At 35.8% G+C, this 26,685-nt stretch overlaps 2 protein-coding genes across 2 annotated transcripts in view; one reads left to right on the forward strand and one right to left on the reverse strand.

The window, feature by feature from the left end:
• The window catches only part of LOC6645254 (frizzled), a 116,553-nt gene that overhangs the window by 64,046 nt on the left and 25,822 nt on the right, over positions 1 to 26,685 (forward strand). The gene's annotated exons all lie outside the window — the stretch shown is intronic.
• On the reverse strand, positions 5,344 to 5,846 carry LOC26528790 (histidine-rich glycoprotein). Its single transcript, XM_015177821.3, has one exon. The coding sequence runs from the start codon at positions 5,786 to 5,788 to the stop codon at positions 5,480 to 5,482; it is 309 nt and encodes a 102-aa protein (XP_015033307.1). The 5' UTR covers positions 5,789 to 5,846; the 3' UTR covers positions 5,344 to 5,479.

Below are 26,685 nucleotides of genomic sequence, written 5' to 3' on the forward strand. Positions count from 1 at the left end.
AAAGAGAATGAAATGAAATGGCAAAAGCTAAAGCCAAAGCCAAATCCAAGCCAATTCATACCCCTGGCATGCAAGTCACATACGAGACGACGACCGACAGCAAAATGGACTAAAGTTTGCTCTGGCCGGGAATTCATAAACGTAAACCAATGAAATTTTCTTTAATTGAAAACTTAAGCCGAATACCAAAATACACTTAAATTGTAGAGGAAGAAAACTATAAAGCTTCTTTTCGAAAATTTCGAAGAAGAAAGAAGAATTTGTGTAGGAAATTAATGTTATTCATACGACGTGTTGTAATATTTTTAACCCAATAAAATTCTATATATCTTTAATATCTATGGATATCGACATAATAACATTATTTAGAAGTCTTATATAGTAGTTTTATCTTAGATCACGCATACGCCATGTTGTATTACACTCCAGATATTAGAATAATGGCTAAAAATGTCTTAATTTTGTAGTAAGATTGATCAAATTTATATAGTAAAAAGTTAAGAGTTGCCATCACTTTGCTTAAGTTGAGTGACTCGAAAATCACACTTGTAGTGAAATTCAAACAAAAGGCAATGTGTAATGAAGAAACGACAATCGTAGTTGTTGGCCAGGGCAACTTGCAGGACAACAACAACGATAACAACAACAACAAGAACAACCACAACAATTTTGTGCGTTGAATGCGGCATGCGGCAAAAGTTATGCGCGCACTTTGACGCGTAAAACCGGTAGCTAAAATGGCTGCCAATGACAAGGATGATGATGATAATAATGATGATGATGATGATGATAATGATGATTATTGCAATGACGACGACAACGATGATGACAAAAAAAAGAAAAGAAAAGAAAAGAAGGAGAAATGAAATGAAGAGAGACAAGCAAAAAGCGTGGAAGCGTGTGTGAGCCATGTGGTAGAGCATTTGCAGTCGCAGCAACTGATATGCTGTCTGAGATACCGCGAATGTTGTCGCTACATTGACTACATGAGAGACCAGCAACAACAACAACAACGACAGAAACAACAACATGTTGCTACTGCTATTACTGATGCCACATTTGCCACTGTCTCAACTACAGCTTCAGCTTTGGCATCAATTTCAGCTTTAGTTTCAGTTTCAGTTAGCTTGTTGGTATGGCTACTATGCAATTGCCACAACAGGAGGTAGAAACAATACTAACAAGAACAGTCCATTTGAGCTCTGTTTTCTAAACATATGTACATACATATATCCTTGTTAAATTGTTTTTATTGTTTATCACTTAAGACATTTAAATAATTAATTCTGAACAACTTTCTAATTAGCTGATATCGATTGTTCACCATTTGTTTCTAATAATTAAACAAATAGAGTTTCAATCCTTGTATAGACATCTAATGGGAAAGGGTTTTACTCATTACACATCTCATTCAATTTCAATATTTTAGAGTACTCCGATTTCGACTTGTTATTACTTTTTTGCTGTCACTTGTGCGGCTTTTTTATTACATTTTTTTTTCATTTGTTTGACTTCTGTGTTGTTTTTTTCGTTGTTGTTGACGCTAAATTCATTGTGAACGTGATCCATTCGGCTAATGTCATTTTTCAAAGAATGTAATATAATAATTTTGCCTTATTATCGCCATCGATGCTGGGCTATGGACTTTTGGGGAATTAGTTTTGCATAGCAATTTAAATAATTACAGTGAGAGAACAAACTTGCCAAATGCTAACGGCTCTGATCATTATAAACCCATATAGATATCGTATGTAACCTTCCATCTATAGCTATCTATTTATACACATATCTTAAATGTTGGCCGCTTTGATGGTGGTCTCTTTCTCTCTCTCTCTCTCTCTTCGACTAATTTGTAGCAATTAAATTCATTAATTCAAATTAATATGATTTGCGTTCCGCTTCTTTTTTTTGGCGCCCCAAGGCTTAAAAAAAAGAATACCGAAAATACAAAAGAAAACTGTAAAACAGTCTAAAGAAAAAAAAAAAAATTCACCAAAAAGATGGTTAGGGCCAATGACCAGAAGGTAACAATGTTGGGGCGGTCTCATGGCTAAGTGTGAAAACAGAATTGTTAATGATGCGGGTTAACACCCCAAAAAATTGTCCAGACAAAGACTAATGAATATATATATAGTATATATATATATAGAAGGTACAATCAAAGAAAGATCCTAATTGAAGTTGGCAAACAGAGAGCAGGCGAAAAGGAAAAATTATAATTATACAAGATATTTCAAAGTCAGGATTTTATTTATTCCCTTTTTGGCTTAAATCAAACAATTGTGTATAAGAGATAAATTGAGGGTATTATTTGTACAATGACAAGTTGAAGCATTATTTAGTGAAATTTATTTAATACCCATGATTAATATTATTCATAGCCTCGCAGAATTCATTTTTCATCATTTTGCGTCAACTACCTGGTAACTTATACTTTGTTAATTCAATTTGCATGACATTTACAAAATTTACATAAAGAATTACATAGTAACTATGCATGGCGTTGATTGGCTGAATGCTGCTACTCCATGTTGCATCTGTCAGGCCATTAAAATGTTAAACAAAAAATGTAATCCTAATGAAAAGGATGCGCGGGGAATTTGTTGTCATAAAAATTCATTAAATTTTACGATAGACATAAAATGGTTTTGTATTATTGCTTAATTATCGACGAACAGAGCCTCTTGATTGTCTTTTAGGCAAAACTTATTAGTTGTGTTGAGCCACTCTAATGCATACACTCATCATTCATCATCAAAACCAAAAAAGAAACAAAGGAAAAAGAAAAAATCACCCAAAACAAATTATTGTAAAACTTATCTAATCAAATGTTTATATTCAATGTTTAAAGTCTTAACCATCAATTTCGCCACATTCTAAGCTGATAAGTAGACCAACCTTTTGACACCCTTCACTTCCCCTTCCCTAATCTCTGTGTGTGTGTGTTTGTGTGTGTCTGGCACAAGACATTTTCGTAGGAATTTTCAATAAGATTGGCATTTAAGAGGCTTAGGCCCCTCCTCATCCCCCACCCCTTTACCACACAAAACTGACCGCAATGACAACAATTCAATTAAATCGCATGAAATTAATAAATCAATGGGTTATACAAAATGTTTGCCAATTACAAGCCATTTAGAAATGTTTGTCACCCAAAAACGCTAATTAGCCAACAGCCACCATATAAAGTTGGCTATATTCCCATTCTGAAAAATATATGTAAGCCCACATACATACATAAATACATACATGTATATGTAAATCCATTTCGCGGCCTGTCATAAAATGCAAAATGTTGCCCCCCAAATAACGAAACGGTGTGGGTTGTCGATACGACACCTGGAAATATTGGTAATTAAAATTTTGGCTGGGCCCCCCTCCCCTCTCCATTCGTTTGGTGGGCAAAGCGGAAGCAGCGGGTTTGAATTTTTTTTTTGGCATAGCTCCGACGCCTGTCTAATAATGTTGTAAAACATGTTGCCATTAAGTGAGGCGGCAGACAAAAAAAAAAAAGGCAAAAAAAAGACCAACAAACACGCCCAAAAAAGCAAGAGGCAAAAACAAACCATAAAACAGGAGATTGAATATTGAATTTGTAGGTAGTCGTTATGAATTGCAGTTGTATATGTATAAACCATTGGGAATATAATATGTGTGCATACATATGTATGTATATATTATGATCATCAGTGAAATGACATTATACTTATCCTAGTTGTTGTTGCTTTTGGTTTCTTTTCTGTCATTAAAATGTGCAATATGTCAGCTAAATTGATATAGAATGCAAATGAAAATTTGATTTTTCTATGGATCCGACTCAAATCATTCCCTGTAATAAGTTGAATTTGAACTAGTTCAATTTGCTTAACAAAAGAAGTAACTATTCGTTATTACTAGAACTTGTTCTTTTTCATCATTTCTATATTCATTTGGTTGGTTAGTTTGGTTTTATATAGTTTGGGGCAATTTGTTGCCCATCCTTATGTCTTTTGAAAAACGAAACGTTTTCTTACTTAGAAGTAAACTAAACAAATTAACTTAACCTTTCTGTCACTAGCAAAAGGAATCATATTTGATTACTTAGTTCAGTTTCAGTTTGTTTCATTTTCGTAGGAAAACTCTTAAAAGTTCTTTCAATTTTCTGTACAGATCATAATTTACAATAGGCTCGCCTTACACCTTTTTTTATAGGGTATCAAATATTATTTTAGATCAGTTCCCGTTGACAACTTGCTCTAATGGAATTGGTAGCAATGTTTTCTCCACCATTTCAACAACAACAACAACTGTCAATTAAATATTAAAATTATTTTCAATCGACAAACTAAAAAAACAGATAGACAGAGAGAGAAAGGGAGAGAGAGAGGGAGAGAGAGAGGGAGACAGCCAGAGACCAAACGAAAAAAATTAATAGCAACAACTTTGATTTGCATATCAACAATTTTTGGACAATTTCATGTGACAGGCGGCAAATTGACAGCTCCAAATAAATTTCGAAAAGCGAAATAAAAAAAAAAGGTAATGAGAAAAAATATCGAGTCTAATCCCCATCACATTGGTTAGGCTAGGCAGCCGGCCATCAGCGTTATTCATGGACGTTGACAATTAATGTCTCAATTCATAAAATTGTCGCTATTTCTCATGGCAAAGTTGCTAGAGCGTTTTTTAATTAAAAAACTTAAATTATGTTTTGCCATATCGTTCGTTGCAAGTCTGTCGACTTTATGTATATTCATTCTATATGTATGTATATACTTACATACATATTTCTTAATTGTTATTTGTATTTAATTATATGAGAGCAAAAGCAAGCGCGAAGTGAACTTTACCTTTTTACCTGCACAAAAGTTGATGTTTGGCTTTTTTCTTAATTAAAATGTTTACTTTACATAGTTGTTGCTGTTGTCGTTTTTGTTATTGTTGTTGGCTGAATCTTGGGGCATGTTGTTGAGTGATTGCAATGACGAACCAAGCTGGGAAGATGGGACCTCTCAACGAGTAAAGTGAGAGAGAGAGAGATAAACAAAAACAATGGCCGGGAAAGCAAACAGCAAAAAAAAAATGCGCACTTGGCAGGGTAAAAAGATACAGATACTTATCAACAGCTAACATCGCAAAGGAAGGCAGATATTATGCAAGTTTCTCATGATTTACTTTGTTAACTTAAATACCCTTCAACGAGGCTATTCAAAGAGAGTGAAAGGGAGAGCAAGATACTCGTGTTTCCTTATACAAATAATGTTGACACTTCAACATTCACATCTGATCAAATTTTAACATTAAATGGAAAGGGCTATCGACTTTCCTTTGACACTTTTTTCCATTGACTTTAACACCTTTTGGTTTTTTGTTTTCACACTTTTTGTTTATTATAATTAAAATTTTTGGTTGAAATAAATAAAATTCGTTGTTTAGGGTTAGAGAGAGAAAAAAAAACACCAAATCACAAATGAATCACACATCATGAGCATTATCCTTGCTAACAGCCATGATGGTGATGTGGAGGACCATGATGATGATGGTGGTGATCATGGTGTCCATGGTGGTGATCATAGTGATGATCGTGGTGCCCATGATGATAGTGGTGATCGACATGGTGCGGTGGTCCGTGGTGGTGGTGATGATGATGATGTGGCGGCGGCGGCGGTGGTGGTCCGTAGTGGTGGTGATGGTGCGGAGGCGGCGGCGGTGGTCCGTGGTGATGATGGTGATGGTGTCCATGGCCTCCCAGGGATACACCGAAATGGATGCCGAATAATCCTCGTTCGTGATCGTGTGGTGGTGGCATGTTGAATATTTTGTATCCTTTTGTTTCTTGTAGAGGTCTTAACTGTTTAGTTAGTGCAATCGAACTGTGATTGAGTGCCAAATGAAATGTCCAATATATATAAGTCCTAATAGTTGAATGCTTGACAAGATAAGATAGGACTATCTTATCTTGAATGGAGGGCGACGAAAGAGAGGTACAGGGCCTAGATAGTAGGTGTGCCACTATGATTCATCCATCAGAATTTGTGAATCACATTGTTGTTCTGGTCATAAAGATTGTGTTATAAAGATTACCCCAAACAGTTAGTCAATCATCAGAGCTAATCGTTGCCCACTTTTTGCCATGGGGTACTTCCCGTTTGCCGTAGAGAAAGAAAGAGCTGCAAAAGAAAGCAAGAAAGAAAAAAAAAACCTATGCCAAAACTAAAAAACATTTCATGAATATGAACCACCCTAAGTTTTCCTTTCAAAACAAAACAAAAAATGAAAATAAGAAAAGAAAAACTAAACTGCAAGATGCCGACGCCGACAATAATTTCCGCCTCGGCGGCGAAAAGTGCGAGAAAAAAGAAAAGGAAACACCGAGAAAGAGAGACAGAGAGAGAGATAGAGAGTGCGAGAAGCATAAAGGAAAAACCAAAACACTTGTGAGAGAAAAAGAAGCATTTTCTATGGAGATTGGGTTGCGGTTACAGGCGTCAGGGAATGCCCCCGTTTAGTGGGTTGGGTTGGATTGCTGTCTCTGCGTCATATGAAAAGATTTTTAGTGACAATAACTTCTTTTGCTTTTGAGCCTTTTTAATGGCGTGAGTGTGTGTGTGTGTGTGTGCGTGTATAAAAAGGATGGAGTGCGGTGTTTCTCTCTCTGCGTTTGTGTCTGACTGTGCGCTCGTGGTAGAGCTCTGATAAACTGCGTTAGAAGTTATAAAGCGATTAGAGTGTGTCCTAGGAGTCCTTTACCAGCAGCAAGCAGTGAGAAAAGTTTCCTCTGCTTCTCCTGTATCAATTTAATGCTTATTTAAAGTGTAAGATATAGGAAATAAGGTAATAGCAGGCAACAGAAACGACAGAGACCGCAGAGTCAGTGCCATCTAGAGTTGCCAGGTAAACCATAAATTTGATTTTATGGCACAAAAGTTTGACAATAATGCGCAGGTTGTTTATTAGCCCCCGAACAGGCACGGAAGAGAAGTGGGCAGAAAAAAAGTGCGCAAAACGTGCCGGATTTTGAAATGATATGGGTTATATAGGTGATAATGGGCGAAAGATAAAGACTGCTAAATAATGTGTATGGCATATGAAATGCGAAATTCAATTAGGATCACAAACTTTCCCTTTGCACAGATTACCTTTGTGATAGACTGTTAAATAACTCATCATTTCGAGAAATTAGAGTTGTCATGGTTTATCAAATAATAGTAATCGATAAAATTTGATCGAAATGTCATACAGAATTTATGCCTGTTGGGATATTTTGTCTTGAGTTACTCCAACTACTTCAATAAACTACTTGAATATTTAGCAATTAAATGAAATGCATTATTTTAACATCTCTGTTTCTCTCTCATTCTTACTCCTGGGGCTCTCTCCGGGGCTTCCGTATGCCATTAGCATAGCCATTAAGTTTAAGAGTGCTTTCAGACTTTTCAAATATTTACTGAACAGGAAATTTTCGGAAAACCTAAATATATAAATTTTAATAACTCAAACATGCTCACATTTTATAATTTTTCCCCCTCCCCCACACACCCACACACACACACGCACACCTCACCATCTTACCATCAATGTTTACACTTTCAATAAAAATCTACTTTAGTTTAATGGTCCGACCATCCCGAACAAGGTGCCCCAAAAAACCCCCAAACCAAAGCAACCTTTAACCCTTTCTGTGTCAACAACTTGAGTGTATTTGGGGACTTGTTCATATGCGCTGAGTCTGATTTTCACCCCCTCTCTCTCTCTCTCTCTCTCTCTGTCTCTCTTTGGACCCTGCTTGTCACATAATAATTTTATATGCTTCGTTCTTCGCTTTTTCAGTTTTTTGGCTGCTGCATTTTTGCATAGTCAGACAGAGGGAAAGGGCTAAGAAAGAGAAATGGTGTGGGAAAGAGAAGTTGCGACAAAAGCAGAAAATGCTGGAAAACGTTGCAAAATTATTATGGTCTGTTGCATTTTTATGGGTTTTGGGTCTGTGTTTGTGAATTCGAGTCGACGGGGTTGTGACTGAAATGGCTGGAATGGGGGCTGGTGGGGTGGTAAATGCATAGAAAATTTCCATTTACTGGATTTGGTTTGTGATTTTCGTTTCTATATGTTTTTTTTTATTTTTTTGCTAGTCTTTTTTTTTTTGTATTTGCTTTGATATGTGTCAGAGATTTCAGAGACTTTAGGTCTTTAGAGAGAACTCCGAGATTTGTATGTTTTTGTTTTTAACAGAGACTCAAATTTTAACATCGATCGAATGACAAGGAGTCCATAAAAAATAATACCAACAGAGTGTTTCTATCTCAATCATCAACAATGTGTATCAAAGAATTTTTAAACTTATTGAGAACTAAATAACAATTAAGATAGATTTCTCCTAAGATCGAAGATGAAGACTACTTTAATGAATTCTATTAAAGCTAAAATCATAACTGACGGCAGCATTCGCCAATTAAGTTTTCAATTTCCGCTTCTTCACTTCAAAGACTCGATAACCCCAGATTCTAAATAAATACGGTTCCCTTTATTCGCCGCCCTCAACCAAAAAATAAAATGAAAAATTGCCTCAAGCCACATTATGCCTATGCATGATACATATGTATATTTCATACAAGTTAGCAAGGATATATGTATGTATGTATTTATGTATGTATATGTATGCATATAGCAACCCTAATTCAAACGCCTCTTCATCAACATTTGTTTTGCCTTTGCATTTTTGTGTTGACATTTCATTATGATGTACTCCCATCTCCCTGTTTTCCCTGCCATCCTGCCGCCCTTACTCATGCGAGGAGAAAAATAATGAAAATCTGGGGGTTGCTGCTGCAATTACTTTTTTTTTTTTTTGCCAGCTTGACATGTAATAAAAATAATAACAACAATAATAATATTAGAAATAATATTTTGATTTTCGCAACAAAAACGACAATTTATGATAATTGTCATGCCAAATGCCAGATATGTGACAGTTTTGTCAATTAATTAAACAATTGCAAAAATAATCACACCAGGGTGTGTGTGTGTGTGTGTGAGATAGTAATCATTTTAACGCACAAATTTAATGTGCTCTTCTGGTTGAAGCTTCTTATATTTAGAAAGTATAGACTTGGTCACTCTAAAGAACTAGTTCGATTGTTTGACTTTTTATCATCAGTCACTGTGACTAGCTTTACTTGAAAACCATTTGTAAGAGTTTAAAACAACTTAAAGGTCATTTTGACCTTTTTAACTTATATTATTTGTCTATTTTATATATGCATACATATTTGTATATTACCATTATATTGACCAACATTCAAATAATAGGCAAAACTTCCTTCAATCGCTGATATTGCAAAATAATAATGTTAGATACAATAAAGAAAAGTTGAAAAATCACTGCTTATTGTTAATTTATTTCCTTTTTTTGGCTTTAGAATTTCTACGGCACTTTCAATACATTTTATACGGATATAGTATTTCCGGGCACACAGATGGACAGACGGACAGACAGACATACAGACACACTTGCCACCCGTCGTCATCGTTGTCCATCGCCCGTCCGCCCGCTATAAAACTGAGGGCATTGACCATAAAAGAGGAAAGCGAGAAAGAAAAAGAAAAATATACAACAACATTAAGAGGAAAAGCCTCGCTTCGGCAGGCAACTTGTATTCTTTTCTTTTTTTTTTTCTTTCAAGCTTGTAATGAACTTTTATTTGCATTGTTGCAAAGGGTTTTAGAAGGCAAGACAGAGAAGAGGAAAAAGGGAGAAAGAGAGAGAACGAGTGTGTTGGCGGTGGCTTATGTGCAAGTGTGTCACATTCATGTTGAACTCAACCATAAGTCGATACACTTGCCGCCCATTTCAATTCATTCATTTATCCCATAAAGCACCAACGACGATGACATCGACATCGACTTAGGTTGCGGTTCCAGGGAGGATTTTGCCCATACGCCCAGTAACCCCCCCGGTCTTCACCCAAATCGATTTATGGGCATTTCCGGGTTGAAATCACTTAAAAGAGATGGAGCCGGCAAGCTAAAGTAACACATGGAAGGGGATAAGGTTAAGGATATCCCCCGCTTGTTAGTTTCTTTGTGCCTTTGGTTTTGGTTTTTGAATTCAATGCATATATGCTTGCCCAACTAACCAGCCCCACCCCACTCCTTGTATTTGCTTTTCATGTGCGAAATTTTTAGCAAAAATTTGTAAGCTTTATAAAATAAATATTTGAAAGCGAGAGGTTGGTTTTCTTTCTTTGTTGCCACCCTCCCCACCATCCGCCCCATCCGTTGAAAAGGGGCGGCGGTTGGAGAGATGACGATGTTAGATTCTTAGGGGTTGACTTTGTTCATGTTTCCTCCTATGACGATGATGATTCGGCTGGGTTTTTCGGTTTTCTCAGACGATGCTTTGATTGAGTTATTGTTATTAAAGTAATTGGAAATTGTTTAGTCCTTCGCTATGGGGAGGATGGGGGCCCACCCCCCACATGGACCAATTGACCATTGCAAAGTCACCCTTGTGTAGATAAAACTAAAGTCTATTTGCTTATACTTCATTTGGATGACTCATTTATTGGAAATTTTTCCGATTTCGATTTCAATTTTCAAATCAATATTATCGAATGTAAATCCTAATTAAATCTGTGCAAATTACTCGTCATCGACGAACATCCCTAACTAAGACACAATCAATCGCAAAAGTCTTGGCTAAACAGTTTTTGTAATCAATTTTCCCAGCAGCCACCATGCCCACTTACTGCTAATTAACCCCCAGAAGCCAAATAGTAATTAACCCATTACCTTGGCTCTTGACACACACACACACACACACACACCCAAAATTGGGGAAAAAATTGAACAAAACGCTAAAAGTTTTTGCCTTTTTTTTTGCACTTTTTCATGGCTGCCAAAAACATGTTAAAGGTGTTGGGCTGAAACAAAAACTTTTCTGCACTTGTGCCAATAAATTTTGTGGCCGCTGTGGGGTTAACAAAGGACTCGCCGTTGCACTCGACAAGGAAACCGTACCAAACCCACAAAAAAAAAAGAAAAAAATTATGACTGCTCTTAATTAAGGAAAAAGTTTTTTTTGTGCTCTAGTCAGGTTTTTTTTCGCACAATTGAAATCAAAGAACAGGAAACATTTCTATTCGGTTTTTTTTTTCATTTTGATTTTCGTTTTCTTTTTTGTTTTTGAATTCGAAGCCGGCAGCGATTTGAGCACTTAACAATGCCACGCCCCCTTGGCAGAAAACAATTTACAAGCGGAAAGATTCTCTTCGTTTTTCGTTTTCTTATCAAATTAGACAAAGGGGAGACATTTTCTGCAAGGATCTCACTTTTTTTTCCTTTTTGAGACTACCCTTTAAGGAATGGGGCATATGTGTTTATATTGAAAACGTGGCTTAAAAGTAAAAGTCATTGGGCGTGGCTAAGATACAGGGTATCTCCAAGCCTGCGAACTTGGCTTAATGTAACCACTGATTTTATTTTGAGATGTTCCTCGAGGGTTTGTGCCGCGGGTTGGTTTCTTTTAGAATGGGCTATGGGCAGGGGGTGGTTCTGGTGTGGTTTGATTTGGTTTGGTGTGGTGTGATTCGGGTCAAAGGTGTTTGGCAACGCCACAGGAAGCATTTGAATTGCTATCGAAGGGATAGAGAGCGGCAAACAGGCAAACCAGGCAATATATATGCCAGCAAAGTTGTCGAAAAGAGATTTTAATGATATCGCCAGCAAGCAGAAAGCAGCAACCGCTGCGCTTTATGGGCTACGAAAAGACAATTTTTGCGTCGTTCAATGTGGGCGTGTTTATTGTCGTCGCTCCCCCCACAAAGAAAAAAAAAATATAATAAAAACGATGGCAGGATATTAGAAATAAACAAAAACAGCAGGAGGGCTGAACTAAACCCACTAAAAGTCAACTGGTATGAGTTAACTGCCACGAGACGTGTTTAAGTTATAAGATTTAACCAATCCAACTATCGTAGATAAGATACTATATATATATAAGTATATCTGAACATTAAAACTAATGTCTTTATTTTTGTTTCTCTCCTACAGGTATGTGTTACATTGAAATCAAAAATCGATTAGCTAATAAGTAAGTAAAGAGAACTCTTCCAATTGCAATACAAAATTAGTTTGGCCAGCCACAACATTAAAGTCGTTGGTAATAATCGTATAATCCCGCAAATAGCAATAAACCTATTACGAGTGGCCACATCAGATCTTGGCCTAATCATAACCTCATTCAACAACTAACCATAACAATCATATAAGCAATTTCAGATGCCTCAGTTTCATTTTAGTATTCGAATCCATACTCTATATAAGTATGAGGTTATATAATGACATTTGGCTGCCCATCCGATGGCGATTACATAAAACAATTTAATAAACCCATGAAAAATCAAAAAATACGATAAGTACACACTGAGAGAGACACACTCACACACACACACACACGCATTAAGGGCAGCTAGGGCAATAAAAATTCCAGAAATTCTCATTAAATAAACATAGAGACAAAGACATACGTATACACATTGACAAAGAAGTCAAAGTAAAGAAACCAAAAACTATCTTAAAAACCCAAAAACCAAGCCGCGTAATGTCGCTTGTTAGTACTAATGATGGCAAAATCTCCGCCCTCTTCTGTCCACCCACCTAAACTCCTCCTCCTCCTGCTGCTCCCTTAACCATCCATCTCGTTCTTCTTTCTTGCCTGCCCTTTTCTGTTTCTCTTCCTTTGTATCTTTTGCTTAGGCCCCCAATCGCTGACATTGAGGGTGGGCAGATGCTTGGCGAAAAACGCAAAAATAAATTTGTTGTACATCTGCGATAGGAACGCGTACCGATGGCGATAGGCGGCAACATAGGCATGACATGGCCTTCCACTGTGAGCAGGCGAGCCACTGCTGGTGCCCATTTCGCATGGTTGTCATAAATTGCGATGGAGCGCCAACAAGTTTGCGTTTTTGGTCATGAAATGGCGGACCTTGTGGGTCGTTCGGTAGTGTTACCAATAGAGATGAGTAGCAAAATGAAAGAAAGAAACAAAAAAAAAAAAACACTTTGAAGACCTATAAAAATCCAAAAAAAATTGCTATCAAATCACATAATTCGAACTTTAAAGTTAAAACCTAAGCTTATGCCCATTTTTAGCTAAGAAATTAAAGCAAATTCAATAGATTATTATAATTTGTTAATATCGATGAACATATTCAATTTCTACATACAAAAATTGTTATATTTGGTGTTGTTAAGTCTTAAGTGCAAGATTAAGAAAGCATTTCACGTATCATCTCTAAGCACACAAGTTGACCCATGGAGATGGACCATGGGTATAGCCACGTAGATGGTGGAATGGGAGGCGCACAACATGCTTCAAATGGGCCACAGTCGCGTCTAAGCTGTAAAAATTAATAGCCAACATAATAAGCGGCATTTTATGACAAGCGTGCACCTTAGCACACACACACACACATACACACGCACGCAAAAAGGCCACGCCTCTATTTAGCTTGGTCTTTGGTTAGTCCCCCAATTTCTCATAGAGCATCAAACGCGCGCACACACACACACACACACACACAAGAAGGCAAAAGTCATTAGGTGAGGGATCAGTTGGTATTTTCGCTGTTGTTTGAAAATTACGCAAATTGAAAGTTACATCGTTACGAAGTTACCCAAAATGGTCATTTAGCTTCCTCCTTGTGGTGTATAAAAATATATACATATATATACATACATACTTTGGTGGACAAGTTATGAGCTTCATATTGGCGCTACAAGATTTCGCTTTATGATAATTACCAAGACTTTATTTATATGATTTTGAATATGTTGTTAGTTGTTGTCTGTCTGAATGTCTGTGGCCTGTGTGAGACTGAGACACAGGAGGGAAATTGAAAAAACTTTGCAAATAGCTATGAGTGGAAAATATATTGGTGATTATGTAAGAGCTTAACGGAATGGATCGTTATTAGCCGGTAGAACGGGCTATCTAATGGTTTCTGCTGTTTTCTCTCTCTCACACTTTTAATTGCCAATATATTGTGGGAAGCAAATGTTAATCGAAGGATGTTAATTGAAAAATTACAAAAAACTATTTATCGAAGGTTTTCACATACATAATATGGTTTCAATGGTTTCATTTGTCTATGGGACAAAGTGGATGATCATTGGGGTTTAATTTTACGATTAACCATTTTGTGGATGCTTAAACTAACTGTTTTTAATGTTACATCATCAAATTCTTTCTAATTACATAGCACTATTACCAAGAATCGAATTCTGTAGATGAATGCAAAGAAAACCCAAAAAAATAAAAGACCTTCAAAGAATTTATTACCAAGGGACAGTAAAAACTTACTAGTAGGTACTAAGTCAATTCCATTCGATATAAACCAAACATCAGTTTGAACCATAAAAATGAACAGAACCAACTTCATATTCATTAACCGGACCACGACAACAACAACAACAACAAACCGAACGATTCACTTGGCTCATAAATTGAACTTTTATGCGCTTTACTCTCTTAAAATAGAAAAAAAACAAAAACGATCTGAGATGGAAGCCCAAAATACAATGTTTCGTTATCCATTTTCGTACAATAATAAAATTGATTAAGTGATTACGTTTTATGGTAATATGACCAAAAATAATAGAAAATCGAACAATGAACTCGAACTGCTCTGGCCCAACAAATTTATGATGATAATTAGTTTTTAACAATATACGACAAATAAAAGAAATGCCTAAAATCAACTTTAATCGAAAAAAGAAAAAGAAAAATTCTACAAAAAATACAAATTTATGTGGACGAATGAATAAAAAGAAGGTTTTAATAATAAATCATCTATCGAATCCGTTGACATTTGTTCAAGATAATATTTTTTCGGTTGTTTATTTATTTTTGTTTTGGGATTTTAAAATGCAAATTAGTTTCCCTCTCTCTCTCTCTCTCTTGGTCTGTCTCTCTTGTGCATTTGGTTATCTTCTTTTGCTGCTTCTCGAATTGCATTTATGGTATTTGCATTTTGTGGCCTGCATTTTTATTACTTGTCAAAATACAAGAAAATTTATGGCAACTTTGGCAATATTTTTAACGCCAATCGCAGAGCAGTTGGTAAAGAGAAATATGAAAAAAAAAAAAATACTTACTCAAAAGCTAATTTAACTACAACACAATTTAGATACCCTTTTAGCAAAACTCATCAACTGGTTATATTATCTTTGACTATAAAACGTTTTCGAATGTGATTCCAAAGTAAATCCATCAATAATCGATAATAAACTTAAATCAAGTTGTTAGTTGAACTAAGCTCTGCTTGTAAGTTTTATTTCGCAAGAGTATACAAAAATTCGCGAAAATCTAAAGCAAAATATTCGCCATAAATCATCTCCGGACTCCAACTAACTTTGCCAAAAAGACAAAAGGAAATATATAAAACGAGCAAAGAGGAAAAAAAAGGGAGGATAAAACGCAAATACGGCGCATAAAAGTCATAAAAATGAAATTAGCCATACAGCAGACGTTTTCTTTTTGAACACAAGAGGCAGCAGAAGGGGCAGAAGGAGTTTCAAAACTGTCTGCAAAAGTCGTGCAGTTTTTTGTTTTTTTTGTTTTTAAATGTTCTAAAAAGGAAATTAAATTTGACTAAATTGGACTGTGTTTATGATGCAACGATAATTAGCAAAACGGTTTGAATTCCCAAAAAGCCGCATTTACTACACCCTCTAAGAAAAGTCCTCAAACAGAAGTGATACCTCACCTTTTGAATTGTATAAACTAACTAAAAAAAAACTTGCATGCAAAAGAGAAAAACCATGAATGGCAAATATTTTTCACTAATTTTCACATGAAAAGTGAAAGCCACCGTCTTTTTGTTTTTACTTTGCTGCAATATCTATCTATTATAGGAAATCATTAAAATTAATTTTATGCTTCAACAGCAGCAAAAAAAAAAAACGATGCTTAGCAAAATAAAACAATTTCAAACGCATTATTCAATGCCCAACAAAACAAAAAAAAAAAAAAAAACAACGCAAATAATTAATGCCTATACACTTTTCCTGGGCCCGTGGGCTCATTTTTTTCACATATTTCTTAGACAGGGCAGCTCCCCCTTCCTTACCATCTGCCACACCGCCTCTGATCGCCCATCACCACACACTTTCTGCTAATAATGTGAAAAATAAGAAAATGAAAGGCATTCTCTTTGCTCGGCACAGCCCCCTAATGAATTTCCACGTGCGGCGAAAAATTAGTTAATAAATCACATGTGGAAAATTGATGAGTTGCCATTTTGAGGTTGTGCAAGAGGCACAAAAAAGAAAAACCTAACTGTGGGCCAAGCGAAACTCCAAACATTTGATTTTTCACCTTTTCCTCTTTCTTTTTTTTTTTATTTTTGCAAGTTAAGAGTTGTGTTTTTTGTTGTTGTTGTTATGCCCTACACGTATATGAAATTATGATATAGAGGAAGAGGAACTGAACTCACTGGGGAAATACCTTTAATTAGGCCCAATTGCCAGAGCAATGGCTCTTGCAATGAATGCGAAATTAGTTAGAAATTTATATTCACACACACACACACCTTCACACAGTCACACATAAGTAAATTTGTATGTAAATGTACCTACATATATGTATAGATTTCAACAATTGAACAAAATTAGGCGAAAAGTTGTCAAGCCGGAAATAAGGGATAACAACAACAAAAAAAACGTTTGAAAATTTTCAAGTCCAACCTCAGTGAACTCATTTTGGTCTATGCTATTCAGTTAACAATATCTTCTCTCTTTGTCTCACTCATTGTCATGTTAACCGAAATTGCTCCAACAGCTCCAACAACAACAAATACAACACTTTGCATTAACAACAAGTACAAACAAAAAAAAAAAAAAAAAACAGAACAAGACCAAACACACTCACACACAGAAATGGTTAAACAACAAGAAGCATAGAGAAAAAAACCAAGAAAAATATAAAAAGCAGGCAAGCAGAGAAAAAAAAACAAAGTATATGCGATAAAAAGAAGAAAAAAAGCCAAACAAGTAGAACTTGTCTTTAGGCCCAAAGGCACAGAGGTGGTGGTAGTGCTGGATGGGGGGGAAAAGCACATTGAAGCGAAAAGAGGGACATCAGCTAAGAAGTTTCATCAACTGAAATTGATCTTGAATCTTCAATGCCTATGAGTTATATATTCTTTTAATATATATTAAATTCACGATATTAGAAGATATTGAGTGGTCTTTAGCCAAGACATAAGGAAATGAAAACCAAATGGTGAAAAACTATACATTACGAACTCAAAATCTTTACATAGCTATAGAAACTTCCCATCAGGTTTTCTATTCAAAACATTTTTGAATGAAATTCATTTTAGAATAACCGAAACAAAGGCAAAACCAGATATTGAAATTGATAATGAAACTAATTTCGATAAATCAGTTTAAAAACAAGAAATCGTATATATAATACATGGTGACTATTTTTTTCTTTGTTGTATTAGTGTAAAGATTTCGCATGGAAAAGAAAGTAAAAATCATTTTTTCTTAATGTCAAAATAAATGAATTTTTTGAAAATTCAGCTCTTCTATATCTTTTTATTATTACAAACAGCCTCTTGCCTCATTTTGCTGTGGTTCAATCGAAGAAGGGATTGTTCATCAACTCAGCCTCTGATTTGCTTTCAGTCTCGGTCATTTATAAGTAAACGTTTTTCCCAACTCTGGTGACTTTTCTTGCCATTTTGAGTTTCGTTTCGTTTCGGTTTTGGCTTGGCTTGGCTTGGTTTGACTTGGTTTTGGGTTTCGGTTTTTGCGGTCTAAAGTCAAGATCACAAACGTGATTTTCTGTGGCTTTTTGGTCTGGGGGGTGGGGAGGATTTTCATTTTAGGTTTTTGCCCATTTTGGCATAAGAAGGAAGATCGTGATCTTTAAACTAAGCAACTACAAACATCAACAAACTGTGTTGTTTGCCAATTTTTTTTTTGGTCGTTCGTTTTGTTTATTTCTTTTTTTCCCGTTTCTTCTTCTTCTCTCTCTCTTGATCAGTCATCAGGTTTTTTGTGTGTGGGTGTCTATTTTTGTCTCTCTTTCTCTCTCGTTCTCGCTTTTGCTCTTTCTCTACGATCCGATCATTGATCGTCGATTGTCGATTGTTTGTTTATGCGGCGCCGCCCTGTTTTAAAGATTTGTGTATGTGTGTGTTTATGCCGGTGGTGGTGATGTGGTATAAAGGGGGGAAGGGGGCGAGTAGACTAGACCCCAAAGTCAACTCTGATTGATGTGGCGCAACATTAATCAAGCCATTGAAGCGGCCGGCCATTTCGTTTGATCTTATTGATCAGTCGAAACTCTTTTTACAAGCATCGATCCATGTACCCACTATATAGATAAATCCATACATACATATCTCTCTCGCTTCATTTAACCATTGGTCTTTAAAAATTTAATCAAGCCATCTATCGATCCGATACGTTTTGAACTATTCGACCAGCTGTTCGTTTCGTTTCGTTTCGTTTCGCTTAGTTTTTGTTTTGTTTTTAAGTGTGTGTAAATCTTTGACGATCGTTTAAGATTTCGGTTGTTATATTATGGTCTCTTGTTTGGTTTGGTGTTTTAGTTGATTTTTTTTCCCTGTGTTTGTAGTGTTTTTGGTTTAGTTAATGGCCAATTTGTTTTCAATTAATTGGCTTGTTGTTTTAATGTTTCTCTCTTTTTCGCTCTATCTCTCCCATTTCGTTTTGGCTGGAAGGCGCTTCCGTTTAGTTGATCACTGATCAGTGATCACTTGCACTTTTCACATAAATTTCATTCAACGAGGCGAGGGCACATAAAAATAAAAGATCAAAGAGCCAACTGACAGAGAACACAGACAGTCTCTAACTCAAGCAGTTCATCAGAACAGAAAGAAGATGTTTCTATGTGTATATATGTTTAACTGCATTAAACGATCTAATTGTAGGATTTTTCAATGATTTCATCCAACTAAAGGGGAGACACATGCATGTTAGCTCAATTTGATTGATATTCATTCATAGAGGCTTCATCATTGAGTGTCCACTGTGGCACATGACACATCATATCCATGCAAAATAGTTTTAATGGTCTGTCTTTTTTGTTTGAAATGAGAGCAAAATATGTACATACATATATGTATATGTATATTCTTTGCAAGTATGCGAGAATCTTTATGAACTGTCTGAATTTTGAGTTTTACCCTTTTGATATGCCGCCGCCAACTCGACGTATTTTGGACTCGATGAATTTTCTTAGAAGCAATGAGGAAATGACTGCATAGAGGTATACAAAAAAGAAAAAAAAATGATTTCAAATGATCGCCGCCGCCACAGAACGCAGTCAGGCCAAAAATGAAGATGAATGGCAGATGTTCCCATTCATATATATTTTAAAAGCTTTGAAGTTTCAAGTAAATACGATTGTTCATTAGCTGCTCAGGGCCATGCGTGGTTGTAGTTGCTTCCAGAAAATCTAAATTATGCCTTTCGTTTTGGTTTTTCTTCTCAAAAATTAAATGTCTTTTGAACTTTGTCTTAATAAATGGGTTTTCAAGAAATTATATATATGGAAAAAGGTGCCAACAAACAAATTTCATTTCATACGAACTAACAATAAAAGTGCATAGGGAAAACCAATATTACATGGGCTTATTGAACAATAAGCAAATGTTACTTGCATTTTTAATTTGAATTGAAAATGCTTGCTTTTGCTAAGATAAAACTAAATAAGAATAATGGTTACTTATAATTAATATGAATTATGCAAATATTTTTTTTCCATCTAATTTCCTTATACGATTATATACACCTATAAATTATGCATGCATACATATACATATATATATATTCGTGCACTTTATTTTATGTATTTGCATTTACCTAGTTTTGTTCATTCAGAATTCACTTTATAATCCCAACTTAACCCTCTGACCTGCTAACAGTCACAACTTTGTGTCCCACCTAAAAAGCTTAGCACTTCCCATAGACCATATCGTATTACCATAGCATAACGTTCCTACACCGCAAAAGAAAAAAACACACGCACACACATACACACGAAAATAAGAAGAAGCCCTACATACAAATACATATTAATGTGTGTATAAATATGGGTGTGCGAGTTTGTTTGTGTGTGTGTGTATAGACCTGGCCAAGTTTTCAGCATCTTAGACAATTTTTGCCGCATCTTCTCTAGAGACTTTGTCTAAGTAACTCACTTTTAAGGTGTTTGCTTACATGTATTCTTTTTTGTTGTTGTTGTGTTTTTTTTTTGCTTTTTCTTTCATCTCATTCCCCCGCCAGCTCTAAGTGCCTTTATCTGCCTTGCCTGTGGCATGGAAAGTGTGAAAATACAAAAAAAAAAGTAAGAAAAGGCCGCGCTTAGAGGAAACAAAAAACACATTTTGCACTCTTTTTTTTTTTTTTTTTTTACATGACACGACACAATTTGCAAGGCACTTCGACATGTTTGTCTGTGGCTTCTCCTCTTCGGCTTCTCATAGCTTGGCTGGCTGCTTCTACTTCTTCTTCTTCGTTCTTTGAGTTTTTGGTACCAGTTCTTACCTGGGCTCAGGTAGACAACGCCTTTTGCTGGGCCACTTTGTTTACGCGTGTGAGAAAATTTTTGCGCTTTTAGTTGCCGAAACTTTTGGCAGCACATAAAACGAAAGATGGTCCAGAGCAAGACCATAAGACAGAGAGAGATAGAACGACCGTAAGAGAGGAAGCTGCATTTAAAATTGTTGTTTATTTATTTACTTTTTCGTCTTTTTTGTTGTTGTTATTTTTATTTTTTTGTTTTTTCGGTGTTCGTAAGACGAGGAAAGTTTGTTTAAGAGTTTTAATTGGCAAATATTTTGCGTAGAAAGTGATTTTAAAGAAAGTGAATTGCATTCGGTTGGTTAAATTAAATTAAACATGAATATATGGCCAACACTTGTCATCTGCATTCCACTTCACTCTTGGGGGCCTTTTAGTAATCTAATCCTAATTCATTTCACCAATACAAAACTTAATTAAAAATATTTACTTTCAGTATTTACTATATAAACACTGCTAGGCAATCGACTAGAAACACATGATAGTAAACATATATAACTAGAAAAAACCAAACTTATTATCAAATCGATTAATATTATGATCTTTAAGTTCCATAAACATAAAGTCCTATGCCAAATTCACTACAGAGAACCGAATCAAAAGAAGACGACTTTGGTAAATATTTTTTCTTGACTCATCATTCAAATTTTTGTCTTTTTGTATGAAAAGCAAATTATAAAGCATGAGAACAATTTTTGATGAGTTTGCAGAAATACTCAAAGCGAAGATGTACAATGATCGCAAAGAATCATTAATGATCCAATGATATTGGTCAAGTAGCAATCTAAAAATCGAAAGAAATTGCTTTAATTGGAAGTTATATGACAAAAAACTTGCATTTAAAGTTGTCTATTGACAATCTTTGCTCTGAGTTCAGTGAAACTGAATTTGTGTGTTTCATTTGTTTTTTGGTTTTCGTTTTTCGTTTTTGGTTTTTTTTTTATATTGTCATTTGGAATTGCATAATTTGGTGCAACATTGTGGAAAATATTCATTTAATTTGTTCATACGCTAGTCGCGGCAATGTTGTAGTCAATATTAATTTAACATATTTGTTTAATTTATTTCAAAAGCCAAATGCAAGCAAATAAATCAAACAAATAATAAACATGCAAATGCAGACGATACAAATATTGTACACTTTATTAAAAATTTGCATAATAAACAAATCAATAGTTTTCAGTTTCATTTTTGTGTGTCTGTGTGTGTGTGTTTTTTTTTTTTTTGTTTTTGTTGAATTGGACTTTTGTTCGTTTCTGTCCAGGGCCAAGGACAATTCTTGTTGATTTTTTCTCATTTGTGTTTTTGTTTTTCTTTTTTTCTTTTTGTAGTTCTATTAATTGCCAATCAATCATTTTTAATGAAACGACAACAGGCGGTCAGGCAGGCAGGCAGGCAGGCAGGCAGGCAAGCAGGCAACAGAGACTGAAGAATCAGGCGACATTATCGACTTGATGCGATCTTGACAAAGAATGGAAAATGGAAAATAAGTAGAAAATGGCAAAACGTGCATTGAGAGGGGGAACAAAAAATAAAGAAATAAATAAAAGAGGGAAAATAATTTTAAACCGAGGGCCAACATCTATGACTCTATACCCTTTCCATGTTCTTAAAGCTCAGTGTAACTTGTAAAATTGTTTTCTACGGATCACTCATTGACATAAATCTAGAATGATTTAATCCAAGTGTTGAACAATTTGATATTTTATTAATTGTTAGGTGAGCCAAGAGTGTAAACAAAATCCACATACCTCTTCTTCTATATTGATAGAGAAACAAGTCGTGAAGTTGGCCAAGCGATTGACAAGCGGTTTGCCTGGCATTTTACCTTTGGCAACTTTGTGAGTGGCAGAGTTAGTTGCCCCGGAGATGCCTGAAGTTGAAGTTGGCTTCTGGCTAGATGGAGACTAGGATGGGGCTGGCTAGTTGCTGCAGTTGCCTGTCAGAGCGAGAGAAAGAGATGGCGAGAGCTTTTAACCAAGTTACTTCGATTTAGAAGGCAGGAACAGGGGCAGTGTCGGCAGTTGGCGGTGGGGAAAATCGTGTCTTGACGTACCAAGTGCCAGCAGAACCTGAAGCTGAAACGGCTTCTGACCAATGTGTTGCGGGTGTAACTGCTGTTGGCATCGCCATTAGAGTTGCAATGAAGTACTATGATTTTTTCTATTGTTCAGATTTTTAGTTACAATGAAGAAAACTGAAAAGAAGCAATTCAACTGAAAGTCCCCATATAAATAGTTTTGTGTTTAGAGGTTTCAGTTGGGGTATTATTTTGAAGAGACAAGTGAGTCAAGTCACAAAAAATAAGAGAAAAATCCTCCTTCTTCATTACGTTGCACATTGCTTAGACATGTTTCAAACAAATTTATTTGCGCCTGCAATTTACGAGCCATTTGCAACAGCAGCAGCAACATCAACAGCAGCAACAACATTGGCAAGAGCAACTAACGGGCAGCATAATTAAAATGTTACAACTGCAACAGCAGCAGGCAAATGAGGAAGCTGCCAAGGCTAGTAGAATTACTAGCAAAAGAAGAACAACAACAACGACAACGACAACAACTTTCAAGACAAGTTGCGCATGCGCTAGACACGAAATTAATTTTCCACCTTTTTTTTTGTTATCTTCTTTTCTACTTTTTTCGTGCAACTTGTTTTGCCATCTCCCCTACCTCATTGCCTACCCTACCCTACTCAGTCCAGTGGCTCTTGCCCCCTTCCTTCCTTTGCAACAGACAGCGAAAATTATGCTAATAACAGAAGCCTGGCCTAAAGCCTCCTCGCAGTAAATTCAACTTAATTTGCCAGCTCGCTTAAATACCCTGTAGCCAAATTAAATGAAGCGGGTATATTGGCAATGTCATCAAAAAACAATTCCCGTTGCTGTAATATATTTGCCCTATTGATTTGAGATTCCTAATGATGATCGGAGATATAATAATGTCCAATTCTCCTAAGTAAAATGTGCCCGACGTCTAAGTCTAAGTCGTCATAATGTTTCTAGGATACGTGATATTCGACTATTGTAAGAGAAATTTAGGGAAGACTTTTTCCACCTATTCACTCATTCACTCACGATGTTCTCTTGACAAAGGTAACCCCTGACTACAAATGAATTTTTTTGTGCAATTTCAAGTTGTGTCGAGTCGATGTATCTCTTCTTTTTTTTTTTTTTTCTTTGCAAGTGTATGTGTGACTTTACTTTGACGAAAAGGAAATTTTGTGTGTTGTGCAACAAAAGTTACTAAGCAATATACCTATATATACATAGGTATACATATATGAGGAGACCAAAGACCTACACCTCACTTGACTACGACTAGTCGCAGAGCTCCCTTCACTTACCCCCACCGAACACCCTTCACCCCACTCTGTCCCTAGTCACCCGCTAGTCGTCAACTCATGTGTGAAATGAAATGCACGAACAAACGAGGAAGCAACAGCAGGAATGATTACTACACTGTGACTAAAGACGGCAACGGGGGGGCGAGAAGTAAAATGAAAGGGGGTGCCACGCACGCGCGTGTGTGGGAAATTTGTTGATTAAACTTGTGCAGAACTTTTTAATTGCCTCGAATCGTAGTTATGCATAGAGAAGCCAAACGTTGTAAGGGGAGAAGGAGAGAATAGTAGTGGGGAGGGGGACACCTATGTCTGGTCTTGTTGACTTTTGGACTTTTTACCCATTTTTCTTTGCCAAAAGGTGCATATGCAAATAGTGAATTGTGCGAAATGAAAAACTGTGTCTTTTCTCTATCTTTCCAGCAGATAGATTAACAGAGAATCTGAGATTACTTTCTGTTTGCACATTGAAATTTTTGCTGATCAGCAATCCTCAACGAAAACCAATACAATAGAAATATATATAAAATTTTCCTGAGATATAGTAATTCTTCTCTTTGTGCAAAGCCAATAACTAATCTTTTAGCTTATTCTTGCCTATTCTTGCCTAAAATGTAGCCTACTTATGGGATCAAATTTTTGGAACGAAATACATATTATCATTCACAAAAGCTGGTTAGATTAATGAATAGCAAAATGCATCTGAAATTAAACAGAAACGTCTGTGGGCATATGGATATTGCGTCACTTTTAGTATAGCGAATGTCGAGTTTTTTTTTTTTATTTTAACATTATCTCGGCCTAGTCACAAATGTAAACATCTTAATAATAATAATGGCAAAAAGATTGCTTATTCTCGCTTTTGCCTCCTTCTGCCGGTTTTTGCCTTTCATTCACTCTTCATAATTTAAGCCGATTTGAAAAGCCCAAAGAAGGGAATGAAAAAAAAATGGATGAATAAAAAAAAAAAAAACGGAAAACCGGCGCCAGTTAAGTCGAGCGAGTGTAGGAGCGTAGGAAGAGCCTCTAACTGACTCCCTGTCGCCGTTGCCGTTGCCATTGCCATTGCCGTTGCCGTCATCGTCACAACAATAGACATCAAAGATAAAGCGTTTGCTTTTTAAAGCTGGACCAACTTATCGGCTTATTACAATTGACTGAGCTTATTTTCTCACAACTGTGGGAAAAACTGTTGGGGAAATCTGTTTGAAAGTTTGATAAGCAACAATTTGATTATGGCCATTTCCTTGAGCTCGACCGCCAACACTAACTTGATTCTTATAGTTAAACCCTCCTGGTCATATCATTGGCACTTGGTTGATTTCACAGCCGTTTTTGGTTAGAACCTTTTTCACACAATTATTGGGCATTGGCAAGCGGCAAAGTTAACATAAATATTAAACGCGCTTTGCTCCAAGTGCAAAAGCAACTAACAGACAATGCGCTTTTGGCCACTTCGTTTGTACAATTTGATAAATGGCAAGGCATTGATTTTGTCGATGTGTATATTCGAGGAATATATGCGAAATAATGTCCAATTAAATTCTGTAAAAGAAAAAAAGAACACTTACACAAGACACAGGAGGAGACAACTGGAAAGCCTTTGCCATAAATTTATACAATTTTCTCCTCCTTTGTTTTCATCTTTCTTTCTTTCATATGGTATCGTATCGTATAGTATCGTTTCGGTTCTTCTCTTTTCTTTTACTTTTTATTTTTTTATTTTTTTTTTTGGGATTGTATAAAAAAGGTTTTGCTTTATGGCTTCTACTGGTTGTTATTGTTGTTGTTGTCCGAAGCCTTCTTTGCCTTGCATATAATTCGAATCCAAGTGCGGTTGCTACTGCTGCTGGAAGGTTGAAAGCATAAATCTTGACTAAAGGCGCCATAGATCATCACATGGCTACAACTAAATCGTATCGCATGTGCAGAGCCCAAAGATTTTACTACTATAAGTGAAGGAGGCGTCTGGCCATCATCCTGCATATTTCTTCTGCTCCTAAAGTAAGCTAAAACGTCGCTTCTGTGCGCTGAAGCGAATTATTAAAAATTAAACTTTATTTGAATAGCCCAAATGGAGAGACTAGCAGACGGTGTATCCCCGGTCAGGGTAAACGAATATAGAGAGGGAGAGCGAGAGAGAAATAGAGAAATAGAGAGAAGGACAAAAGTAGGATAATTGGAAAATGACCAAAATCGTAATCATAGAAAAACAAAAAGAAATTACTCAAAAGTTTTATTCAAACTTTTATTTTATCTCCACAATGGACATGAAATCGCAATTTAAAACTACCTAAAAAACATTTGCATTATTAACTTAATCTAAAAGAAGCACTTTCAGTGGGGATTAACGTTGCAATACTTAAGCATAATTTATTGGATATAATCTTGTCAGAATATTCTGATCAAACGTTTTGCAAATATTAAAATTTGATAAGTATTCTGGAATTTATATACTTAAGTTTGCTCAAACAACTACAAATTTTACTTAATTTTGTTTGTTTAATAGAATTAAAATTCTTCTTAAAAGAAACAAGATTCGTTCCGCCATAAACATCCGCATGAGCTCCCTCAATGAAAAAAGAACTTAATAAAAACAAGAAATATATAAGTTTACTTTAAAGACTGGACTTTGGTATACCCTGTATTGTCAAATGAAGGCAGGATTACAAAAGTGCATGTAAATAATTTTATACCTTAGCATAAGGAAAGAAAGGGCAAAATAGAATTTGTAGTAAAGAA

The sequence above is a fragment of the Drosophila willistoni genome (assembly GCF_018902025.1).
Source record: "Drosophila willistoni isolate 14030-0811.24 chromosome XR unlocalized genomic scaffold, UCI_dwil_1.1 Seg143, whole genome shotgun sequence".
Classification (NCBI taxonomy): Eukaryota; Metazoa; Arthropoda; class Insecta; order Diptera; family Drosophilidae; genus Drosophila; species Drosophila willistoni.

Coding starts and splice junctions, on each gene's coding strand:
- LOC26528790 (XM_015177821.3), bottom strand. CDS start 5,788: ATGCCACCACCACACGATCACGAACGAGGATTATTCGGCATCCATTTC.